This window comes from Thalassophryne amazonica, chromosome 14, assembly GCF_902500255.1.
Source record: "Thalassophryne amazonica chromosome 14, fThaAma1.1, whole genome shotgun sequence".
Taxonomy (NCBI): Eukaryota; Metazoa; Chordata; class Actinopteri; order Batrachoidiformes; family Batrachoididae; genus Thalassophryne; species Thalassophryne amazonica.
The window spans coordinates 68,216,708-68,240,221 of record NC_047116.1 but is presented as its reverse complement, the minus strand read 5'-3'; the positions used below and the strand labels follow the sequence as shown (position 1 = coordinate 68,240,221).

Here is a 23,514-nt window from a genome sequence, read left to right as displayed (position 1 = left end):
GTATAAAAGCTTCAGATATCTGTCGCTGAGATAGATGACTGGAGTGCAGTTTTAAGCAGAAATGATGTTAATTGGTGGACTGTGGCTGATGATGCATGCACAGTGAAGGCAGGGTAGACTGAGTTTTAGGGCGGACCGTTCAGTCGACGACACTGTCTAGTCAATGCAAGCGGTTCTACTCCAATAAGAGTTGATTTTACGTATGTTGAGTTGATTTAGCCCTGTGGTACTACTTTCCGTTTTTTTGCTCTTGCTTGCCTCTACTGGTGGTTGGCTCTCACTGCGGTATTGTATCACTTCCTGTTCCGGAGCACAGCGGTGTTTTGCTGTATCTGTTAGCTGTTTAATCTGCGCAGTTAGATTGATCTAGTTAACTAGATAACGATTTGTTTCACAGTGTAATCTTCACGTGCCTTAACTAAAGCACTCCCTCTGCTGAATCACCTCTAAATTATTTACACATTATTCACTTTGTGTGTTTTTAGGAATCCGCTAGCTTAGCGCAGCTACTAGCTCTTAGCTGGTTTAGCATGGCGGCTTCTCCTGTCTCTCCCGCACTTTTCTGCTCTGGGTGTGAAATGTTTAGTTATTCTTCGGCCTCCTTTAGCAGTAATGGTACTTGTAATAAGTGTAGCTTATTCGTAGCTTTGGAGGCCAGGCTGGGCGAATTGGAGACTCGGCTCCGCACCGTGGAAAATTCTACAGCTAGCCAGGCCCCTGTAGTCGGTGCGGACCAAGGTAGCTTAGCCGCTGTTAGTTTCCCTCTGGCAGATCCCGAGCAGCCGGGAAAGCAGGCCGACTGGGTGACTGTGAGGAGGAAGCGTAGTCCTAAACAGAAGCCCCGTGTACACCGCCAACCCGTTCACATTTCTAACCGTTTTTCCCCACTCGACGACACACCCGCTGAGGAACAAACTCTGGTTATTGGCGACTCTGTTTTGAGAAATGTGAAGTTAGCAACACCAGCAACCATAGTCAAGTTGTCTTCCGGGGGCGAGAGCAGGCGACATTGAAGGAAATTTGAAACTGCTGGCTAAGGCTAAGCGTAAATTTGGTAAGATTGTAATTCACGTCGGCAGTAATGACACCCGGTTACGCCAATCGGAGGTCACTAAAATTAACGTTGAATCGGTGTGTAACTTTGCAAAAACAATGTCGGACTCTGTAGTTTTCTCTGGGCCCCTCCCCAATCGGACCGGGAGTGACATGTTTAGCCGCATGTTCTCCTTGAATTGCTGGCTGTCTGAGTTGTGTCCAAAAAATGAGGTGGGCTTCATAGATAATTGGCAAAGCTTCTGGGGAAAACCTGGTCTTGTTAGGAGAGACGGCATCCATCCCACTTTGGATGGAGCAGCTCTCATTTCTAGAAATCTGGCCAATTTTCTTAAATCCTCCAAACCGTGACTATCCAGGGTTGGGACCAGGAAGCAGAGTTGTAGTGTTACACACCTCTCTGCAGCTTCTCTCCCCCTGCCATCCCCTCATTACCCCATCCCCGTAGAGACGGTGCCTGCTCCCAGACCACCAATAACCAGCAAAAATCTATTTAAGCATAAAAATTCAAAAAGAAAAAATAATATAGCACCTTCAACTGCACCACAGACTAAAACAGTTAAATGTGGTCTGTTAAACATTAGGTCTCTCTCTTCTAAGTCCCTGTTAGTAAATGATATAATAATTGATCAACATATTGATTTATTCTGCCTTACAGAAACCTGGTTACAGCAGGATGAATATGTTAGTTTAAATGAGTCAACACCCCCGAGTCACACTAACTGCCAGAATGCTCGTAGCACGGGCCGAGGCGGAGGATTATCAGCAATCTTCCATTCCAGCTTATTAATTAATCAAAAACCCAGACAGAGCTTTAATTCATTTGAAAGCTTGACTCTTAGTCTTGTCCATCCAAATTGGAAGTCCCAAAAACCAGTTTTATTATTATCTATCGTCCACCTGGTCATTACTGTGAGTTTCTCTGTGAATTTTCAGACCTTTTGTCTTAGTGCTTAGCTCAGATAAGAATTATAGTGGGTGATTTTAACATCCACACAGATGCTGAGAATGACAGCCTCAACACTGCATTTAATCTATTATTAGACTCAATTGGCTTTGCTCAAAATGTAAATGAGTCCATCCACCAATTTAATCATATCTTAGATCTTGTTCTGACTTATGGTATGGAAATTGAAGACTTAACAGTATTCCCTGAAAACTCCCTTCTGTCTGATCATTTCTTAATAACATTTACATTTACTCTGATGGACTACCCAGCAGTGGGGAATAAGTTTCATTACACTAGAAGTCTTTCAGAAAGCACTGTAACTAGGTTTAAGGATATGATTCCTTCTTTGTTCTCTAATGCCATATACCAACACAGTGCAGAGTAGCTACCTAAACTCTGTAAGGGAGATAGAGTATCTCGTCAATAGTTTTACATCCTCATTGAAGACAACTTTGGATGCTGTAGCTCCTCTGAAAAAGAGAGCTTTAAATCAGAAGTGCCTGACTCTGTGGTATAACTGACAAACTCGCAGCTTAAAGCAGATAACCCGTAAGTTGGAGAGGAAATGGCGTCTCACTAATTTAGAAGATCTTCACTTAACCTGGAAAAAGAGTCTGTTGCTCTATAAAAAAGCCCTCAGTAAAGCTAGGACATCTTACTACTCATCACTAATTGAAGAAAATAAGAACAACCCCAGGTTTCTTTTCAGCACTGTAGCCAGGCTGACAAAGAGTCAGAGCTCTATTGAGCCGAGTATTCCTTTAACTTTAACTAGTAATGACTTCATGACTTTCTTTGCTAATAAAATTTTAACTATTAGAGAAAAAATTACTCATAACCATCCCACAGACGTATCGTTATCTTTGGCTGCTTTCAGTGATGCCGGTATTTGGTTAGACTCTTTCTCTCCGATTGTTCTGTCTGAGTTATTTTCATTAGTTACTTCATCCAAACCATCAACATGTCTATTAGACCCCATTCCTACCAGGCTGCTCAAGGAAGCCCTACCATTATTTAATGCTTTGATCTTAAATATGATCAATCTATCTTTATTAGTTGGCTATGTACCACAGGCTTTTAAGGTGGCAGTAATTAAACCATTACTTAAAAAGCCATCACTTGACCCAGCTATCTTAGCTAATTATAGGCCAATTGCCAACCTTCCTTTTCTCTCAAAAAGTGTAGTTGGGTAGTTGTAAAACAGCTAACTGATCATCTGCAGAGGAATGGTCTATTTGAAGAGTTTCAGTCAGGTTTTAGAATTCATCATAGTACAGAAACAGCATTAGTGAAGGTTACAAATGATCTTCTTATGGCCTCGGACAGTGGACTCATCTCTGTGCTTGTTCTGTTAGACCTCAGTGCTGCTTTTGATACTGTTGACCATAAAATTTTATTACAGAGATTAGAGCATGCCATAGGTATTAAAGGCACTGCGCTGCAGTGGTTTAAATCATATTTATCTAATAGATTACAATTTGTTCATGTAATTGGGGAATCTTCTTCACAGACTAAGGTTAATTATGGAGTTCCACAAGGTTCTGTGCTAGGGCCAGTTTTATTCACTTTATACATGCTTCCCTTAGGCAGTATTATTAGAAAGCATTGCTTAAATTTTCATTGTTACGCAGATGATACCCAGCTTTATCTATCCATGAAGCCAGAGGACACACACCAATTAGCTAAACTGCAGGATTGTCTTACAGACATAAAAACATGGATGACCTCTAATTTCCTGCTTTTAAACTCAGATAAAACTGAAGTTATTGTACTTGGCCCCACAAATCTTAGAAACATGGTGTCTAACCAGATCCTTACTCTGGATGGCATTACCCTGACCTCTAGTAATACTGTGAGAAATCTTGGAGTCATTTTTGATCAGGATATGTCATTCAATGCGCATATTAAACAAATATGTACGACTGCTTTTTTGCATTTATGCAATATCTCTAAAATTAGAAAGGTCTTGTCTCAGAGTGATGCTGAAAAACTAATTCATGCATTTATTTCCTCTAGGCTGGACTATTGTAATTCATTATTATCAGGTTGTCCTAAAAGTTCCCTGAAAAGCCTTCAGTTAATTCAAAATGCTGCAGCTAGAGTACTAACGGGGACTAGAAGGAGAGAGCATATCTCACCCATATTGGCCTCTCTTCATTGGCTTCCTGTTAATTCTAGAATAGAATTTAAAATTCTTCTTCTTACTTATAAGGTTTTGAATAATCAGGTCCCATCTTATCTTAGGGACCTCATAGTACCATATCACCCCAATAGAGCGCTTCGCTCTCAGACTGCAGGCTTACTTGTAATTCCTAGGGTTTGTAAGAGTAGAATGGGAGGCAGAGCCTTCAGCTTTCAGGCTCCTCTCCTGTGGAACCAGCTCCCAATTCAGATCAGGGAGACAGACACCCTCTCTACTTTTAAGATTAGGCTTAAAACTTTCCTTTTTGCTAAAGCTTATAGCTAGGGCTGGATCAGGTGACCCTGAACCATCCCTTAGTTATGCTGCTATAGACTTAGACTGCTGGGGGGTTCCCATGATGCACTGAGTGTTTCTTTCTCTTTTTGCTCTGTATGCACCACTCTGCATTTAATCATTAGTGATTGATCTCTGCTCCCCTCCACAGCATGTCTTTTTCCTGGTTCTCTCCCTCAGCCCCAACCAGTCCCAGCAGAAGACTGCCCCTCCCTGAGCCTGGTTCTGCTGGAGGTTTCTTCCTGTTAAAAGGGAGTTTTTCCTTCCCACTGTCGCTAAGTGCTTGCTCACAGGGGGTCGTTTTGACCATTGGGGATTTTTACGTAATTATTGTATGGCCTTGCCTTACAATATAAAGCGTCTTGGGGCAACTGTTTGTTGTGATTTGGCGCTATATAAATAAAATTGATTGATTGATTGATTGGTAGAGTATATTTAACTCTATTTAGACTGGGACCAAATGTTATCCCAGCAGAATAAATTTTACTCAGCAAAATTTCCTGTGTAGTATTTAAGGTATTACGATTTATAGGCAGCAGTTTATGTGATAGATGGCAGCAATGGCCAGAACCGCTGCTTGTGAATTCACTGAGAGATGCCACCAAGACACCCATACAGCTCTGAAGGAATGCTAAGCTTCTGTTTCTGTGAATGGACAAACTGTCAGTAGTATTGAAAATGTCTGTAATTCTGAATGGTTAATGCAACATTTCTGTGAAACCCCTTTAAGCAGTCTGCATGACAGGTGGCACATTTTCATCCCGCTTGCTTTATTTCAACTCTGTCGTGGTGTTGTACACAGACAAAGCAAAACAAAAAAAGTGTCGCTATCCAAATACTTTTGGACCAGACTGTATTAGTTGACAGAGCCAGAAGAGCAAAAGCACAAAATGGGTATTTTAATATTTTTAAGAACTTCTAAGACCCCGTTCACTTTGGGATTAGCATTCCAACTTGAGCCGGAAAGGTTTTTTTTCTGAATCTTAATGAGATTTAAACTGGATTTAAAACCTGTGTAACAGTATATTCCCCCCCGGATAGCTTCCTCCCCACCTCTAAAAGGCAACATTCCTACAGGGCAGCACTGATTAAAGCTTAGCCAAACCTTGACAAGGCCCAATCAGGATAGAGAAACATCTAAACTCTATTTCTCATGGATGTCTTATGGTTCCAGAAAAGATAAGATAAGATTAAACTTTATTGATCTCACAGAGGAGAAATTCACATGTTACATCAGCTCTTATAAAGAATGAAGAATGTTGGTATTCTGGAGGGGATGGTCTAGTGGTTAAGCAGTGGGCTTCGGTCAGAGAATCCTCTGTTCATACCCTAGTTTGCCCGGACAATCAATACGGCCAAGAATTGATATTGATTCTATGAAGACACTTAGGACTGATTTACAGGCACAAAACTGGGATAAAGAACAAGGACAATGATGTGAACACAGTTTATGAAACATTCCTAAACACATTTAAGTCACTGTATGATTCAGATTGTCCGGTAAATAAACAGATTATAAAACAACAAAATGTGGGGAAGTTGATGGTTAACTAAGGTGCTACAAAAGGCCTGCAAAAAGAAACGTCCAACTGTATAGACAATTTATAAAACAAAAAACTTTTGAAATGCAAGAAAAATACAAATGTATGAAAATAAGTTACCCAGTGTTATGAGGAAATGCAGAAAGGAACATTATATAAGATTATAGGGACATAATAAAAACAGCATTAAAGATATTTGGAACATGTTGAACAGTATAATTAGAAATAGATCAGTTCACACGAGTCATGCAGACTCGTTAAAAATGATGGGACAATAAATCATGAAGGATCTAGTTAGCAGCTTTAATAAATGCTTTGTAAATATTGGGCCTGGATTGGCAGAAAAAAATAGTCAAACCAGACACAGACAAAGAAGGGGCGGGGCAGAATAATCTGCATAGAAATGGTCTAGGTCAATGTATCTCAATCCAGGAGATGAAAAGAAAATAATACACATTGTTAAGAAATGCAAGAAAAAAAAATATACTGATTGGAATGACATTGGCATGATAGTGATTAAGGGAGTCATTGAAGAAATAGTTAAACCATTAACTTGTATCTCTACTCTGTCTTTTCAAACCGGTACATTTCCCAACAAAATGGAAACTGCTAAAATAACTCCATTATACAAAAAAGGACAGATGCCATTTTACAAATTACAGACCTGTTTCTCTACTTTCTCAGTTCTCCAAGATATTAGAAAAACTCTTCATTGCTCGACTCAATAACTTAATTGATAAACACAGTTAGTTAGCAGATAGTCTATCGATTCAGATCCAACAGCTCAACTTCACTTGCTCTGATTGAACTCTTCAAGAAAATCATAAACAGTGTAGAAAAGAAAATATACTCAGTGGGAATCTTCATAGATTAAAAAAGCATTTGACAGTATTAACCATAATATCTTAATTGAAAAAATGTAAAGGTGTGGCATCAGGGGAACTGTGACAAACTGGTTGAAAAGCTATTTAATAAACAGGCAGCAATTTGTGCAGTTAGGTGAATATAAATCATCATATCACTTGTGGGACCAGAGATTGTGTGCCAATTACAGGGGCATCACACTACTCAGCCTCCCTGGTAAAGTCTACTCCAGGGTGTTGGAAAGGAGGATTTGTTTCCATCTCACCCTGTCATGTGTATCTTCCTCTGTCACACCAACCACCTGCATGTCCTCCCTCAGCACATCCATAAACCTCCTCTTTGGTCTCCCTCTTCTCCTCCTGCCTGGTTGCTCCATTCTCAGCATATTTTTCTCTATATACCCTGGGTTCCTCCTCTGCACATGTCCAAACTATCTCAATCTCGCCCCTCTGACTTTGTCTCCAAAGTGTCCCACCTGAGCTGTCTCTCTGATATGTTCATTCCTAATCTTGTCCATTCTCGTCACTCCCAAAGAGAATCTCAACATCTTCAGCTCTGCCACCTCCAGCTCCGCCTCCTGTCTTTTTGTTAGTGCCACCATCTCTAAACCGTACAACATAGCTGGTCTCACTACTGTCTTGTAAACATTCCCCTTCACTCTTGCTGATATTATTCAGTCACAAATCACTCCTGCCACCTTTCTCCACCCACTCCACCCTGCCTGCACTCTCTTCTTCACCTCTTTACCACATTCTCCATTACTTTGAACAGTTGACCCCAAATATTTAAACTCACCTACTTTCACCACTTCTACTCCTTGTAACTGCACTATTCTACTGGGCTCCCTCCTATTCGCACACATGTACTCAGTCTTGCTTCGACTGACTTTCATTCCCCTTCTCTTCAAAGCATATCTCCACCTCTCCAGACTAGACTCAACTTGCTCTCTACTCTCACTGCAGATCACAGTGTCATCTGCAAACATCATAGTCCATGGGGACTCCTGTCTGAATACATCCGTCAACCTGTCCATCACCATTGCAAACAAGAAAGGACTCAGAGCTGATCCTTGGTGTAATCCCACCTCCACCTTGAATGAGTCTGTCATTCCGACTGTGCATCTCACCGCTGTCACACTATTCTTGTACATGTCCTGCACTACCCTAACATACTTCTCTGCCACTCCAGACTTCCTCATACAATACCACAGCTCTTCTCTTGACACCCTATCATAAGCTTTTTCTAAGTCCACAAACACACAATGTAACTCTTTCTGGCCTTCTCTGTACTTCTCCAACAGTATTCTCAGCGCAAACATTGCATCTGTAGTGCTCTTTCTCGGCATAAAACCATATTGCTGCTCACAGATCTTCACCTGTTTTCTAAGCCTAGCTTCTACTACTCTTTCCCATAACTTCATGCTGTGGCTGATCAACTTTATGCCTCTGTAGTTACTGCAGCTCTGCACATCACCCTTGTTCTTGAAAATAGCGACCAGCACACTTCATCTCCACGCCTCAGGCATCCTCTCACTTTCCAAGATTTTATTAAACAATCTGGTTAGAAACTCCACTGCCATCTCTCCTAGACATTTCCATGCCTCCACTGGAATGTCATCTGGACCATCTGCCTTTCCACTCTTCATCCTCTTCATAGCGGCCCTCACTTCTTCCTTACTAATCTCTTGTACTTACTGACTTACTCTCACCACATCATCCAGCCTTTTCTCACGCTCATTTTCTTCATTCATCAGCTCTTCGAAATAGTCCCTCCACCTTCTTAGCACACATTCCTCACTTGTCAGCACATTACCATGTGCATCTTTTACCACCCTAACCTGCTGCATATCCTTTCCAGCTCTGTCCCTTTGTCTGGCCAATTGGTACAAGTCCTTTTCTCCTTCCTTACTATTCAACTTCTTGTACAGCTCGCAATATGCCTTTTCCTTCGCTTTTGCCATTTCTCTTTTCGCCTTACGCCGCATCTCCTTGTACTCCCATCTACTTTCTTCATCTCTCAGTCTTCATTCCAACCCTCACCTGCAGACATCGCGGTTTGGTCATGAACAAAGAACTAGATCGGGGGTACAAGCGGCTGAAAAGGGCTTCCTTAGATGAGATGAAATGAGATTTATTGTCATTGTCATTACACGAGTGCAACAACAACAAAATTACGTACGTAATTCGGAGGGTGGCTGGTGTCTCCCTTAGCGAGAGGGTGAGAAGCTCAGTCATCCATGGAGAGCTCGGAGTAGAGCCACTGCTCCTTCGTGTTGAAATGAGCCAGCTGAGGTGGTTCAGAAGTCTGGGTTCCCCTGCTTGAGCTCTTGCCCCCGTGACCCGATCCTGGACAAGCGGTTAAAGATGAGTGATGAGTGAGTGATGTCACTTGTGGTGTACCTCAGTAATCACTTTTGGGTCAAAAACTGTTTCTTTTGTACAAATGGAACAAATGTGACATATGTCAAGTGTACAAAACTTTAACATTTATTCTGTATACTGATGACACAAACATTTTTTACTTGGGGAAAATTTACAGCTGCTTTTGAGAGGGATCACAACAGAAATGAATAAAGTAAAAAAGCGGTTTGATGAAAATAGTCTTTAAATTTAAATGATACAAAGTTTGTTGTTGTTGTTGGCAGTTTCCTCGCTTGCGAGGATAGTGGGAAGGCCTTTTTATTTTATTTTAGTTTATTTTTTAGTTTATTTTCTACAAGCCCTCTGGTGGCTGAAAAGTCTGATGCGGGATGCACAAAACCTGTTACACTTGGGGCAAATGAACACTTGAGTAGGCTGGGCTTGTGCTGCTGCCCGCTGTTTCTGTCTTTGACGCTTCTGGCGTGAGGCCTCACTTCTTTCTGCCTCAAACTTCAGGCTGGCGGATTTGATGCTGGAACGCCAGCTGAGTCTATCTGTAGCTAGATGCCGCCATGACTGATGCTGAATGCCTGCAAGGGAGAGCTGTTTCTTCAGCTGGTCCTTATAGCGCTTTTTGGGGGCCCCTTGGTTTCGTCTCCCTTCCTTGAGCTCGCCAAAGAGAATTAATTTTGGCATGCATGTATCATCCATCCTGGCTACGTGACCTGCCCAACAAAGCTGTTGTTTGAGTATAATAGACTCCATGCTGGGCAATTTGGCTCTGGTAAGGATGTCCTCATTTGAGACGTAGTCCTGCCACTTGATCCCGAAGATGTTTCGGAGACAACGCTGATGAAAGCATTCCAGTAATCTGATCTGCTGGCGATACAGAACCCAGATTTCAGCTCCATACAGGAGGGTAGGGACCACAATGGCTCTGTAGACCTGCACTTTTGTGGAAAGGCGCAGTGCATGATTCTGCCAGACTTTCTTTGAGAGTCGACCAAAAGAACTGCTGGCCTTGGCAAGGCGACTGTCTAGGTCCTTGGCAACAGATGCGTCATTTGAGATAACACTACCGAGATACGTGAAGTGCTCTACTGCATTCAGGCTGGTGCCCTCGATGTTGATTTGGGGTGGGGTATATGCTGTACGGGGGACCGGTTGATATAGCACTTCTTTTTTTCTCAGGCTGATGGTGAGGCCGAAGGCTATTGCTGCTTCAGCAAACAGTTGACAATGTGCTGCAAGGCTTGCTTCGTATGGGCGATGAGGGCGCAGTCATCTGCGAAGAGCAGCTCCATGATTAGCTGTTCTGTGATCTTAGTGTGGGACAGAAGGCGCCGCAAGTTAAACAGACTTCCGTCAGTTCTGAAGTGGATATAGATGCCGTCTGTCAAGTCTTCTTTGGCCTCACAAAGCATCATGCTGAAGAAGATGGAGAACAGAGTGGGCGTGAGGACGCAACCTTGTTTGACGCCATTTGAGATGGGGAAGCTGCCGGACAGAGTCCTGTTGTACTTCACTTGTCCCATCTGGCCTTCATGCAGCTGGCGGATGATGGTGAGGAGCTTTGGAGGGCAGCCAAGGCGTGCAAGAATCTTCCACAAACCCTCACGACTGACCGTGTCAAAAGCCTTGGTTAGGTCTATGAAGGCTACATAAAGGGCCATGTTCTGAGACAATGACCGCATCTCGAAGGTCATGTGGAACCATTTCCTTTTCCCACCAACTGGAGAAGAGAATCTGAAGCTTGTCGAGGACTGCCTCACCTCCATTTTGGTACACCTCTGCTGGGATGCCATCTATGCCGGGAGACTTCCCTGGATTCAGCTGCGTGGTGGCCTTTCGGATCTCTTCAAGTGTTGGGGGGTCATCAAGTTCCCATTTCACCTCCACCTGGGGAATCTTCTCGATTGATGACTCTTGCACAGTGCGCTTGTCACTGAAGAGGTTTTCAAAGTGTTCTGACCAATGCTGCATAATGGTTTCCTTGTCCGTCAGAAGGGTGGAGCCGTCTGAGGAGCGCAGGGGTGCTTGCACTTGATGTGCTGGCCCATGGATGGTCTTAAGGGCTTCATAAAAGGAGCACATGTCTCCGGCATCGGCATGTTGTTGTGTCTTCTCCGCAAAAGCTAGCCACCAGTCGTTCTGCAGTACGTGGAGCTTGCTTTGCAGTGTGGAGCAGGCATTTCTGTAAGCTGTCTTGGCAGAGTGGTCATCAGGTTTAGCTAAAAGAGTCTTGTGGCATGCATGTTTCTTTTCTAGTAGTTCCTGGATCTGTGCATCAGACTCATCAAACCAGTCTTTATTTTTCCTGGCTGAGAAGCCCACTACTTCTGCTGCCGTCTCCTGAAGGATGGTCTTTAATCTCATCCACTGTTGTTCAGGGTCGTCAGGCAGGCCTTCTTCGCCACCCAGTCTCTTCTCTAGTTTGGCCTGGCACTCCATTTTTATGTCTATGTCTTGCAGCTTGTGGACTTGTAGGTTCTTAAACTGTGGGCCTTTCTTCTTAGGAGGGGGCTTGAAAGTGAAAGCAATCTTGGAACGGACCAAGCGATGATCCGTATAGCAATCTGCGCTAGGCATCACCCTGGTATGTAGTACGTCTCTTCTATCACGCTGTCACGTCAGAACGTAGTCCAGAAGGTGCCAGTGTTTGGAGCGTGGGTGTCTCCAGGTTGCTTTGAATCTCTCTTTCTGTTGGAACAGGCTGTTGGTGATCGCCAAGTCATGTGCAGAGCAGAACTCCAGCAGCAGGCGGCCATTGTCGTTACAGTTGCCTGTGCCATGTTTCCCTAGCACGTCCTTCCATACATCAGAGTCGCGGCCCACTCTGGCGTTGAAATCTCCCATGATGAGGAGCTTGTCCTGGGTGTCGACGCGCTGTAGAAGGTTGTGCAGATCGCTATAGAAAGCCTCCTTAACTCCGATGTCGGCCTGCATGGTTGGGGCATACACACTAACAATAGTGGCAAAATCCTTGTTGTTGATGGGGAGCCGGAGTGACATGAGTCAGTCAGAATGACCGACTGGCAAACTGTGTAACCTATGTGCTATGGTGCTCTTAATCATGAACCCGACCCCTGAGAGTCGACGATCTTCTTTAGCCTTCCCTGACCAGAACAGTGTGTAGCCTGTGCCTTCCTCGGTGAGTGACCCTTGGTCTGCAAAGCGCACATCGCTGAGTGCAGCAATGTCTTTGTCAAGCCTTGCTAGCTCTTTGGCGACTAAGGCTGAGCGTCTTCGAGGACGATCGCTATTGTCTGAGTCCATCATTGTGTGTACATTCCAGCACGCAATTTTCAGGTTCTTTGTTTTTCTTTTCGCACCGCGTGTAGTGATGCCCGTTGGCAGCGGTGAGCCAACCGGGTCTAGTGAGACAAGCCATGTTTAGACCACCTTTTCTAGGTCTGTCTCCATGTGGAGCAAGCAGGGCTAGCCCTAAACAGGGCTGCTTGGTCACCCAGGGCCCTGCCGGATGATGCTGTTGTCTCGGGTCAGCAATCAAACGACCATAACTCCTGAGCCGCCTGCATGCAGGATCGAGACTGCAGCTCCCAGTGCCATCATGCACCTGCTGTTTTCGCCTCTTCCCATCGCTGCAGGGCTTTCCTTCCCACCTGCGCTCGTTGCTTAAAGTGGGGATCAGCTCGCGCACACCAATTCCACTCTTTAGGCAAGGTGGCACTCCACAGTGGCACAGACAAGCTGAGACGGCTGTGGCGACCACCAGGCTGTAGGTTTTACATCAGAGTGACCTTCTCCTATCCTCTGGCTAAAGAACCTTCCTCGGAGGTACGGGGGCAGTAACCCAGGCTGGGTGTTTAACATCAGGGTTTTCCTTCCCCTAGGTGGACCACCTTAACAGGGCTAATGAGTCCCATCTACCCACTGCTATAACCCAGTCAGCTGGGAGGCTCGTGATGGTGGGAGCGCCTAGATCCCGTATAGGTCATGGACCTACCACTGCCATACTTGAATAAACAATATCTGTGTTGTAAAACAACAACAAAAACACAAAGCCAACTTAGTCAAAACCAAAGTGAGTGCAGCTCCAGGAAAACCTACCTGAAACAATCTAAAACTGACTGAAAATAAATCTGACTCAATCTAAACCGAAAACAATTCATGTAGCGCAGCGTAACTATAGCTTGTAAGCTAACAAACGGAATATCAAATCAAATTTATTTATTTATTTATATAGTGCCAAGTCACAACAAACAGTCGCCCCACGGCGCTTTATATTGTAAGGCAAGAGCCATACAACAATTACAGAAAAACCCCAACGGTCAAAATGACCCCCCTGTGAGCAAGCACTTGGCGACAGTGGGAAGGAAAAACTCCCTTTTAACAGGAGGAAACCTCCAGCAGAACCAGGCTCAGGGAGGGGCAGTCTTCTTCTGGGACTGGTTGGGGCTGAGGGAATATAAAGCTAACCAAATCTAAATGCATTTAAAACAATCACAGTCGAAACCTTTATCACTATGAAAACAGATAAGTGTGTATAAAGCTAACTGAATCTGAAAGTAACTGAAAAACAGGTAACTGAACATAAATTAATGCAAAGATATGCAAATTGTTAAATGAATATAAAGCTAGCAATCTAAAATGTACTTAAAATCACACTATCTGAATCTAAAAATGTATTTATCACTATGAACATAATTTCATGCAAAGCAATAGTTAAATGATATAAAGCTAACAAAGTAAAATTGTAAAATTGACATAAAATAACACTATCTGAATCTAAAAAAGTATTTATTACTATGAAAACAGTTAAGTGTATATAAAGCTAACTGAAAAACAGCTAACTGAACATAAATTCATGTAAAGCTATGTGACTAGCTAAATGAATATAAAGCTAGCAATCTAAAAATTTACTTAAAATAACACTATATGAATCTAAAAAATGTATTTATCACTATGAAAACAGTTAAGTGTATATAAAGCTAACTGAACATATAAATTCAATCTAAAAATGTATTTATTACTATGAAAACAGTTAAGTGTATATAAAGCTAACTGAAAAACAGCTAACTGAACATAAATTCATGTAAAGCTATGTGACTAGCTAAATGAATATAAAGCTAGCAATCTAAAAATGTACTTAAAATAACACTATATGAATCTAAAAATGTATTTATCACTATGAAAACAGTTAAATGTATATAAAGCTAACTGAAAAACAGCTAACTGAACATATAAATTCATGCAAAGCTATGCAAATAGCTAAATGAATATAAAGATATCAATCTAAAATTTACTTAAAATAACACTATCTGAATCTAAAAATGTATTTATCGCTATGAAAACAGTTAAATGTATATAAAGCTAACTGAAAAACAGCTAACAGCTAACTCAACATATAAATTCATGCAAAGCTATGCAAAGAGAGAGTTAGAGAAGTAGAAGAACTTAGAAGTACTTAGAGAACTACTTCTACTACGTTAAAGATGTACAAACAAAAAAAAATACAAAATTTATACTATTTGGAAATTGTGGTATAGATGCAGAGGTGCAAATCAAAATATAAAATATTATTGAGTATGTATATGAAAGTAAATTTCTGGGTGTGATATTGGACCACAAAATCAGCTTCAAATCCCACATAAAGGCCTGGTCCCACTGGCGTTTAGGAAGATTTGCGTATGGATTGCGCACAAAATTGGCTCATATTCGCCAGACATTCGCAATATCCGTGAAACATGCTTGTATGAGTCGGCCGACACCCGCACATGTCTGCAATTATCCGCAGAGGCACATTTTTCCGTTGCCAGGATTTTTGAGCTGTACAAAATTTTGGTTGCGGATGACATCCGCCTTTACATACTCAATACATACTGACGGTATGCGCTGTATATACGCCGTTAGCCACTGAGATCCACAACTGACAGGGATTTGCAGCTTGGCAGTGGACCGGGACATTGTGTAAAACGGATATATAGCGTGCCTATCATGTCCACATCACAAACTAAAATAAATTGTAGCGAATGCATACAGATTGGCCACGGATAAAGCGTTTGGATTACGTCTGCCTTGCAGCTGATTTGCGAACAATCTGCGACTGCATAACAAACACGTCACGTAAACCCAATGTACTATATGAGGCAGAAAGCGACATACTTGCCAGTCAGTGCCAGTCCAGCTGTGGAGATCTCCAAAGACGTAATAGCTACTGCATTCCAACAACATACTGTAAATCCCCAGCTGCAGAGAAGTCAGCCGTGGACCTCGGTTCTCTTTCAGGAGTTTTATTTAACACCAACCATACACCAAACATAGTTTAAAAAAAAATAAAAAGGTACGATACTTTATGGACAGACCTTGTATATTCGCTACACATTATTGATATATCTATAATTCATACTGGGACATTTGTCATTTTTGGCCAATTATGTTGCAGACGACAATGAACGCCCGTAATTTGTAAACTCAATTCATGCGCAATTAATCCTCTCCCCAGTGGGACCAGGCCTTAAGTTAGATTCATTCAAAGATGGAGAGGAGTATAGCAGTTTTGGGGAAAGCTTTAAAGCTACTGGAATACAAGTCACTGTATATGATCTCGGGGAAACCGGGGCATGGTGAATCAATAGCTATATCTGCATGTGCTATATCTTCATGTTGTCACACTCTCTAACTCTTCCCACACATCTCTGAAGTGATGGTAATAGTGATGTTTCAAAGTGCATGTAGTTTGTGTTTAATTCATTCTTTGAATGAACAGGGGTGTTTGAAGAAGTTCACTCACAGCGCTCCACATCGACAGCAGCATAACTGGATACTACAGCAGCAGAGACACAGGAGGATGGCCAATGTAAGATCCAGTCATATGGATATTTGTATATGAAATTAAAAACAGGATCAGTGTCACCATGAAGAACCCATTTCTGGCACATATTCTAAATACACATGATCGGTTCAGCAGGTAGAAGATTCAGATAAGTGTTGCAAAAATATACTGATGAACATTGTAATAAATAGATCACTTGTTATTCACAGGCTTATTTTTGTTCACATCAATTACTGGAAGTAACACAAGTGCATGTACAGATGGCAAATGTAGCCTTAAAATAATTTGATAACGGGTACACGTTCCTGTGTTGTCCAGCAGGTGCCAGTGTTCACCAGTTGGCAGCACAGCATGTGATGTCTTCTTTACCTAGAGCCTGTGGAACAATGGTTAAAACATGGGTGTTGAAATGTTTTCAAGTAGTATTTGGAGTTAGCCATAGCTAATTTGCAGTACCCACCATACCCAGATATACATTCTATCTATTGTTTAATCCAGTTTTATTTCTTGCTGTGTTGTGTAATTACCCCCCAACCCCGCCAAAAAAAATTATTATTTGGAAAACCATCTATGGGGGAGGTGATGGGCTAATGGTTAAGTGTTGGGCTTGAGACTAGAGGATCCTCGATTCAAATCCCAGCCTGACAGGAAAATCACTAAGGGCCCTTGGGCAAGGTCCTTAATCCCCTAGTTGCCCCTGGTGTGTAGTGGATGCCTTGCATGGCAGCAGCCTGACATCAGGGTGAATGTGAGGCATTGATGTGTAAAGCGCTTTGAGCGTCTGATACAGATGGAAAAGTGCTATATAAATGCAGTCCATTTACCATTGAACAAACTTATGACTTAAATTGTAAAACCTTCAAAACATTCCTGTTTCCTGTAGAATTAGCTAATCTTGCAGTGGTGCAGACAGTATTTCTCTTTTCACAATGAAGGTCTTCCATTGCCTTTGTGAGCAGGTGCTCTTTTAATGACACTCAGGAAGGGACGTTTTAGTATCAGCATTTTATTAAATGAAAACAATGAAAAGGATGTTTCAAAAAAGTACCTGAACATTTGCTGAGATATTTCTTCCTGGTCAGTGCCTAATCTGGTAAAAATACTAAACAGGGCCTGTGTACTGAGACTGTGGATCCTCTCTCTCTCTCTCTGTGTGTGTGTGTGTGTGTGTGTGTGTGTGTGTGTGTGTGTGTGTGTGTGTGTGTGTGTGTGTGTGTGTGTGTGTGTGTGTGTGTGTGTGTGTGTGTGTGTGTGTGTGTGTGTGTGTGTGTGTGTGTGTGTGTGTCTGTCATTTCTGTGCTGTGCAGTTATTGTGCAAGAAAGTCAGGCTGGTGACATACCTCCCGGGGCTTCATGTGTTGGTGAATCGTATGGCTGGAGCCCGAGGCCTCCATCCTGCTGGGTCTTCAAGTATTGTTGAGCCTCTTGTCGCCATCATTCCTCATGACACAGGTATTTTTATTTTATTTTTAACCTTACGTAATTATTGTATGGCCTTGCCTTACAATGTAAAGCGCCTTGGGGCAACTGTTTGTTGTGATTTGGCGCTATATAAATAAAATTGATTGATTGAACCTCTATTTGGAATTACAGTTACAGGGGCATCGCACTATTCAGTCTCCCTGATAAAGTCTACTCCAGGGTACTAGAAAGGAGTTCGGCCGATAGTTGGACCTCAGTTTGAAGGGGAACAATGTGGGTTCCGTCGTGGTCTTGGAACAATTGACCAGCTCTTTACTCTCACAAGGATCCTGGAGGGGCCCTGGGAGTATGCCCAGCCAGTATCCATGTGTTTTGTGGACTTGGAGAGGGCGTATGATCTGGTTACCTACTCTGAGTTGGGAATGAGGTCTTGCCCCAAGTAAAGGAGTTCAAGTACCTCAGGGTTTTGTTCACGAGTGAGGGAACAATGAAACGTGAGATTGGCCAGAGAATCGGTGCAGCAGCAACTGTATTGCATTCGCTCTACTGTACTGTTGTGACAAAAAGGTAGCTGAGCCAAAAGTTGCAGTTCTCAATCTACTGGTCAGTCTTTGTTCCAACGCTCACCAGTGGTCATGAGGGTTGGGTCTTGACCGAAAGAACTACATCGTGGGTACAAGCAGCCAAAATGGGTTTCCTCAGGAGGGTGGCTGGTATCTCCCTTAGACATTGGGTGAGAAGCTCGGTCATTCCTGAGGAGCTTGGAATAGAGCTGCTGCTCTTTCATGTGGAAAGGGGCCAGCTGAGGTGGTTCAGGCATCTGGTAACGATGCCCCCTGGGCACCTTCCTAGAGAGGTGTTCTGGGCACGTGCAGCTGGGAGGAGACCCCAGGGAAGACCCAGGACTTGGTGGAGAGATTTAAATCTCCACACTGGCCTGGGAACGCCTTGTGATTCCCCTGTCAGAGGTGGGCAATGTGGCTGGGAAAAGGGAACTTTGGGGCACCCTGCTGGAGTTGTTGCCCCTGTAACCTGATCCTGAATAAGCGGTTGAAGATGTATGTATGTGTAATCACAACAATTTACAGATCTCTTTCTTTAAAGAGATCTGTAAATTGTTGCCATTGCCATTAAAATGTGATCCAATATTTCCTTTATACCATGGTCAGTCAGAATTCCATGTCTAACTGGCGTGCATTATTTTTGTGTATACGCACATTTAGTTCGGCAAGTTAAGTCACTGTCATATCGCTCCGCTCTGGTCGTCACCATAGCAACGCGCAAATCAGTTGGCATAGATCAGCTGTGTTTTGACAGGTGAATGACAGAAATGCGATAAACATGGATTTCTAAATGAATTTTAATATTTTTGGCCAAAATAAAATGTTTGAGGAATGGGAAGAGGAGGAGAGCAAACGAAAAGTACAGCAAAAGGTATTAAAGGCACTGCGCTGCGGTGGTTTGAATCATATTTGTCTAATAGATTACAATTTGTTCATGTAAATGGGGAATCTTCTTCACAGACTAAAGTTAATTATGGAGTTCCACAAGGTTCTGTGCTAGGACCAATTTTATTCACTTTATACATGCTTCCCTTAGGCAGTATTATTAGATGGTATTGCTTAAATTTTCATTGTTACGCAGATGATACCCAGCTTTATCTATCCATGAAGCCAGAGGACACACACCAATTAGCTAAACTGCAGGATTGTCTTACAGACATAAAGACATGGATGACCTCTAATTTCCTGCTTTTAAACTCAGATAAAACTGAAGTTATTGTACTTGGCCCCACAAATCTTAGAAACATGGTGTCTAACCAGATCCTTACTCTGGATGGCATTACCCTGACCTCTAGTAATACTGTGAGAAATCTTGGAGTCATTTTTGATCAGGATATGTCATTCAAAGCGCATATTAAACAAATATGTAGGACTGCTTTTTTGCATTTACGCAATATCTCTAAAATCAGAAAGGTCTTGTCTCACAGTGATGCTGAAAAACTAATTCATGCATTTATTTCCTCTAGGCTGGACTATTGTAATTCATTATTATCAGGTTGTCCTAAAAGTTCCCTAAAAAGCCTTCAGTTAATTCAAAATGCTGCAGCTAGAGTACTGACGGGGACTAGAAGGAGAGAGCATATCTCACCCATATTGGCCTCTCTTCATTGGCTTCCTGTTAATTCTAGAATAGAATTTAAAATTCTTCTTCTTACTTATAAGGTTTTGAATAATCAGGTCCCATCTTATCTTAGGGACCTCGTAGTACCATATCACCCCAATAGAGCGCTTCGCTCTCAGACTGCAGGCTTACTTGTAGTTCCTAGGGTTTGTAAGAGTAGAATGGGAGGCAGAGCCTTCAGCTTTCAGGCTCCTCTCCTGTGGAACCAGCTCCCAATTCAGATCAGGGAGACAGACATCCTCTCTACTTTTAAGATTAGGCTTAAAACTTTCCTTTTTGCTAAAGCTTATAGTTAGGGCTGGATCAGGTGACCCTGAACCATCCCTTAGTTATGCTGCTATAGACGTAGACTGCTGGGGGGTTCCTATGATGCACTGTTTCTTTCTCTTTTTGCTCTGTATGCACCACTCTGCATTTAATCATTAGTGATCGATCTCTGCTCCCCTCCACAGCATGTCTTTTTCCTGGTTCTCTCCCTCAGCCCCAACCAGTCCCAGCAGAAGACTGCCCCTCCCTGAGCCTGGTTCTGCTGGAGGTTTCTTCCTGTTAAAAGGGAGTTTTTCCTTCCCACTGTAGCCAAGTGCTTGCTCACAGGGGGTCGTTTTGACCGTTGGGGTTTTACATAATTATTGTATGGCCTTGCCTTACAATATAAAGCGCCTTGGGGCAACTGTTTGTTGTGATTTGGCGCTATATAAAAAAATTGATTGAATTGAATTGAAAAGCAACGGCATAAAGATTTAACATTGAACTGGACAAGATTGAAGACGGGAAAGAAGAAGAGAACATGAAAAAAGTTAACTTAAGTAAATATTTGTGTGTTAGCTCACTGTGTGGGACTATGGTATAAGCAGATTAAACAATGAGAAGCCTTGCATTATATGGTTTGAATGCACTTCGCAATCCGCTTCGCACCGTGGTGTTTTAGACTCCGCGTCGTGCATTCAAACTCTATAATGCACGGCTTCTCATTGTTTAATCCTTACATATATGATAACTGTTCAACTTTTGGCTGACCCCATTTTGCTCATGGTCGCCACAGTGGAGCCAGCACAGATCTGCGTTGGGGTTTGACACAAATTTTACATCAGATGCTCTTCCTGACGCAATTCTAGTTTCACCTGGAGAAGCACACACAGCCCCTGATGTGTGTGCCCAACCCTAAGAGGTCCCCCATGCAAGTAAGAATCAGGACCTGCCCTGCTCAGCTTCCGACATGTGACAAGAAGCGTTTAGAGGCTGTTATTTCTGCAAAAGGAGGCTCTACTAAATATTGATGTATTTTTTTTCTGCTGGGGTGCCCAAATTTATGCACCTGTCTAATTTTGTGTAAATAATTAATGCACACTTTCTGTAAATACTAGAAAGTATTTACAGGCACACTATCCACCACACTGCCCACAGTCATATATGTCAAACTATGGAAAATCATATTAAATTTCAAAAATATATTTTTTCTATTGGGGTACCCAAATTTATGCACCTGTCTAATTTTGTTTAAATAATTAATGCACACTTTCTGTAAATACTAGAAAGTATTTACAGGCACACTAACCACCGCACTGCCCACAGTCATATATGTCAAACTATGGAAAATCATATTAAATTTCAAAAATGTATTTTTTCTAAATAATTAATGCACACTTTCTGTAAATACTAGAAACTTCATTTCACTTCTCAAATATCACTGTGTCTGTCTGCAATATGATATATTTAACTGAAGTTGCTGATCCAAACAACCAATGATTTATAAAGGAAAATCGTGGAAATTATCAGTGGTGCCCAAACTTTTATATACAACTGAATATACAGTGAGGAAAATAAGTATTTCAACAACCTGCGATTTTGCAAGTTCTCCCACTTAGAAATCATGCAGGGAGGGGTCTGAAATTTTCATCTTAGGTGCATATCCACTGTGAGAGACATAATCTAAAAAACAAAAAAATCCGGAAATCACAATGTATGATTTTTTTAATAATTTATTTGTATGTTACTGCTGCAAATAAGTATTTCAACACCTGTGAAAATCAATGTTAATATTTGGTACAGTAGCCTTTGTTTGCAATTACAGAGGTCAAACGTTTTCTGTAGTTTTTCACCAGGTTTGCACACACTGCAGCAGGGATTTTGGCCCATTCCTCCACACAGATCTTCTCTAGATCAGCCAGGTTACTGGGCTGTCACTGAGAAACATGGAGTTTGAGCTCCCTCCAAAGATTTTCTATTGGGTTTAGGTCTGGAGACTGGCTAGGCCACTCCAGAACCTTGATATGCTTCTTATGGAGCCACTCCTTGGTTATCCAGGCTGTGTGCTTTGGGTCATTGTCATGTTGGAAGACCCATCCACGACCCATCTTCAATGCTGTAACTGAGGGAAGGAGGTTGTTCCCCAAAATCTTGCAATACATGGCCCCGGTCATCCTCTCCTTAATACAGTGCAGTCGTCCTGTCCCATGTGCAGAAAAACACCCCCCAAGCATGATGCTTCCACCCCCATGCTTCACAGTAGGGACGGTGTTTTTGGGATGGTACTCGGCATTCTTCTTCCTCCAAACACGGCGAGTGGAATTAAGACCAGAAAGTTCTATTTTGGTCTCATCTGACCACGTAACTTTTCCCATGACTCCCCTGGATCATCCAAATGGTCATGGGCAAACTTAAGATGGGCCTGGACGTGTGCTGATTTAAGCAGGGGAACCTTCTGTGCCATGCATGATTTTAACCCATGACGTCTTAGTGTATTACCCACAGTAACCTTGGAAACAGTGGTGCCAGCTCTCTTCAGGTCATTGACCAGCTCCTCCCGTGCAGTTCTGGGCTGATTCCTCACCTTTCTTAGGATCATCGATATGCCACGAGGTGGAATCTTGCATGGAGCCCCAGTCCAAGGGAGACTGACAGTCATGTTTAGCTTCTTCCATTTTCTAATAATTGCTCCAACAGTTGATCTTTTTTCACCAAGCTGCTTGGCAATTGCCCTGTAGCCCTTTCCAGCCTTGTGGAGGTCTACAATTTTGTCTCTGGTGTTTTTAGACAGCTCTTTGGTTTTAGCCATGTTAGTAGTTGGAGTCTTACTGATTGTGTGGGGTGGACAGGTGGACAGGTGTCTTTATGCACCTAATGACCTCAAATAGGTGCTTCTGTTTTGGAATAATAAGTGGAGTGGAGATGGACTTTTTAGAGGCGGACTAACAGGTCTTTGAGGGCCAGAATTTTTGCTGATTGGCAGGTGTTGAAATACTTATTTGCAGCAGTAACATGCAAATAAATTATTAAAAAAAATCATAAATTGTGATTTCCGGATTATTATTATTATTTATTTTTTTTGGGGATTATGTCTCTCATAGTGGACATGCACCTAAGATGAAAATTTCAGACCCCTCTATGATTTCTATGTGGGAGAACTTGCAAAATCACAGGGTGTTCAAATACTTATTTTCCTCACTGTATATATCACAATCTGCTCTGCTATGCACAGCAGAGTAATTAGCAATCAACACCAAACTTGCTATGGTGACTGAGGCTCCAAGGGGGAGGTCACTGGGGCCCTTAGGTTGAAACTGTATGTGCGCGAACACACACACACACACATGAACTGTCTTATATATTAAGATCACGACCCACTCACTGGAGACCTTATTTTTGCAGTTTACATGGTACTCAGGTCAGGTAGCAACCATCACACTTTATTTACTGCGTAGCAGCTGGCTATGGTGCACATTTAGTACAATCCGAATGGGCCAGCGCGCGCCACATGCATGTTAAGGTGCATGTTTATTCAGTTACAATGTACCTTCTGTGTACGGCATGCCACAGCTTGCAGTGATATGACATGCTATCACTTTTTTATCATCATTCACTTTAATCTC

General features: G+C 42.4%; 1 protein-coding gene across 1 annotated transcript in view; it reads left to right on the top strand.

The window, feature by feature from the left end:
• LOC117524913 (methylmalonic aciduria and homocystinuria type D homolog, mitochondrial-like) overlaps positions 1 to 23,514 on the top strand; it is a 65,519-nt gene that overhangs the window by 3,810 nt on the left and 38,195 nt on the right. Inside the window, 2 exon segments of the mRNA XM_034186729.1 lie at positions 15,974 to 16,063; positions 17,347 to 17,491. Of these exon segments, the coding sequence (XP_034042620.1) occupies positions 16,055 to 16,063; positions 17,347 to 17,491 (154 nt within the window). The 5' untranslated portion in view covers positions 15,974 to 16,054.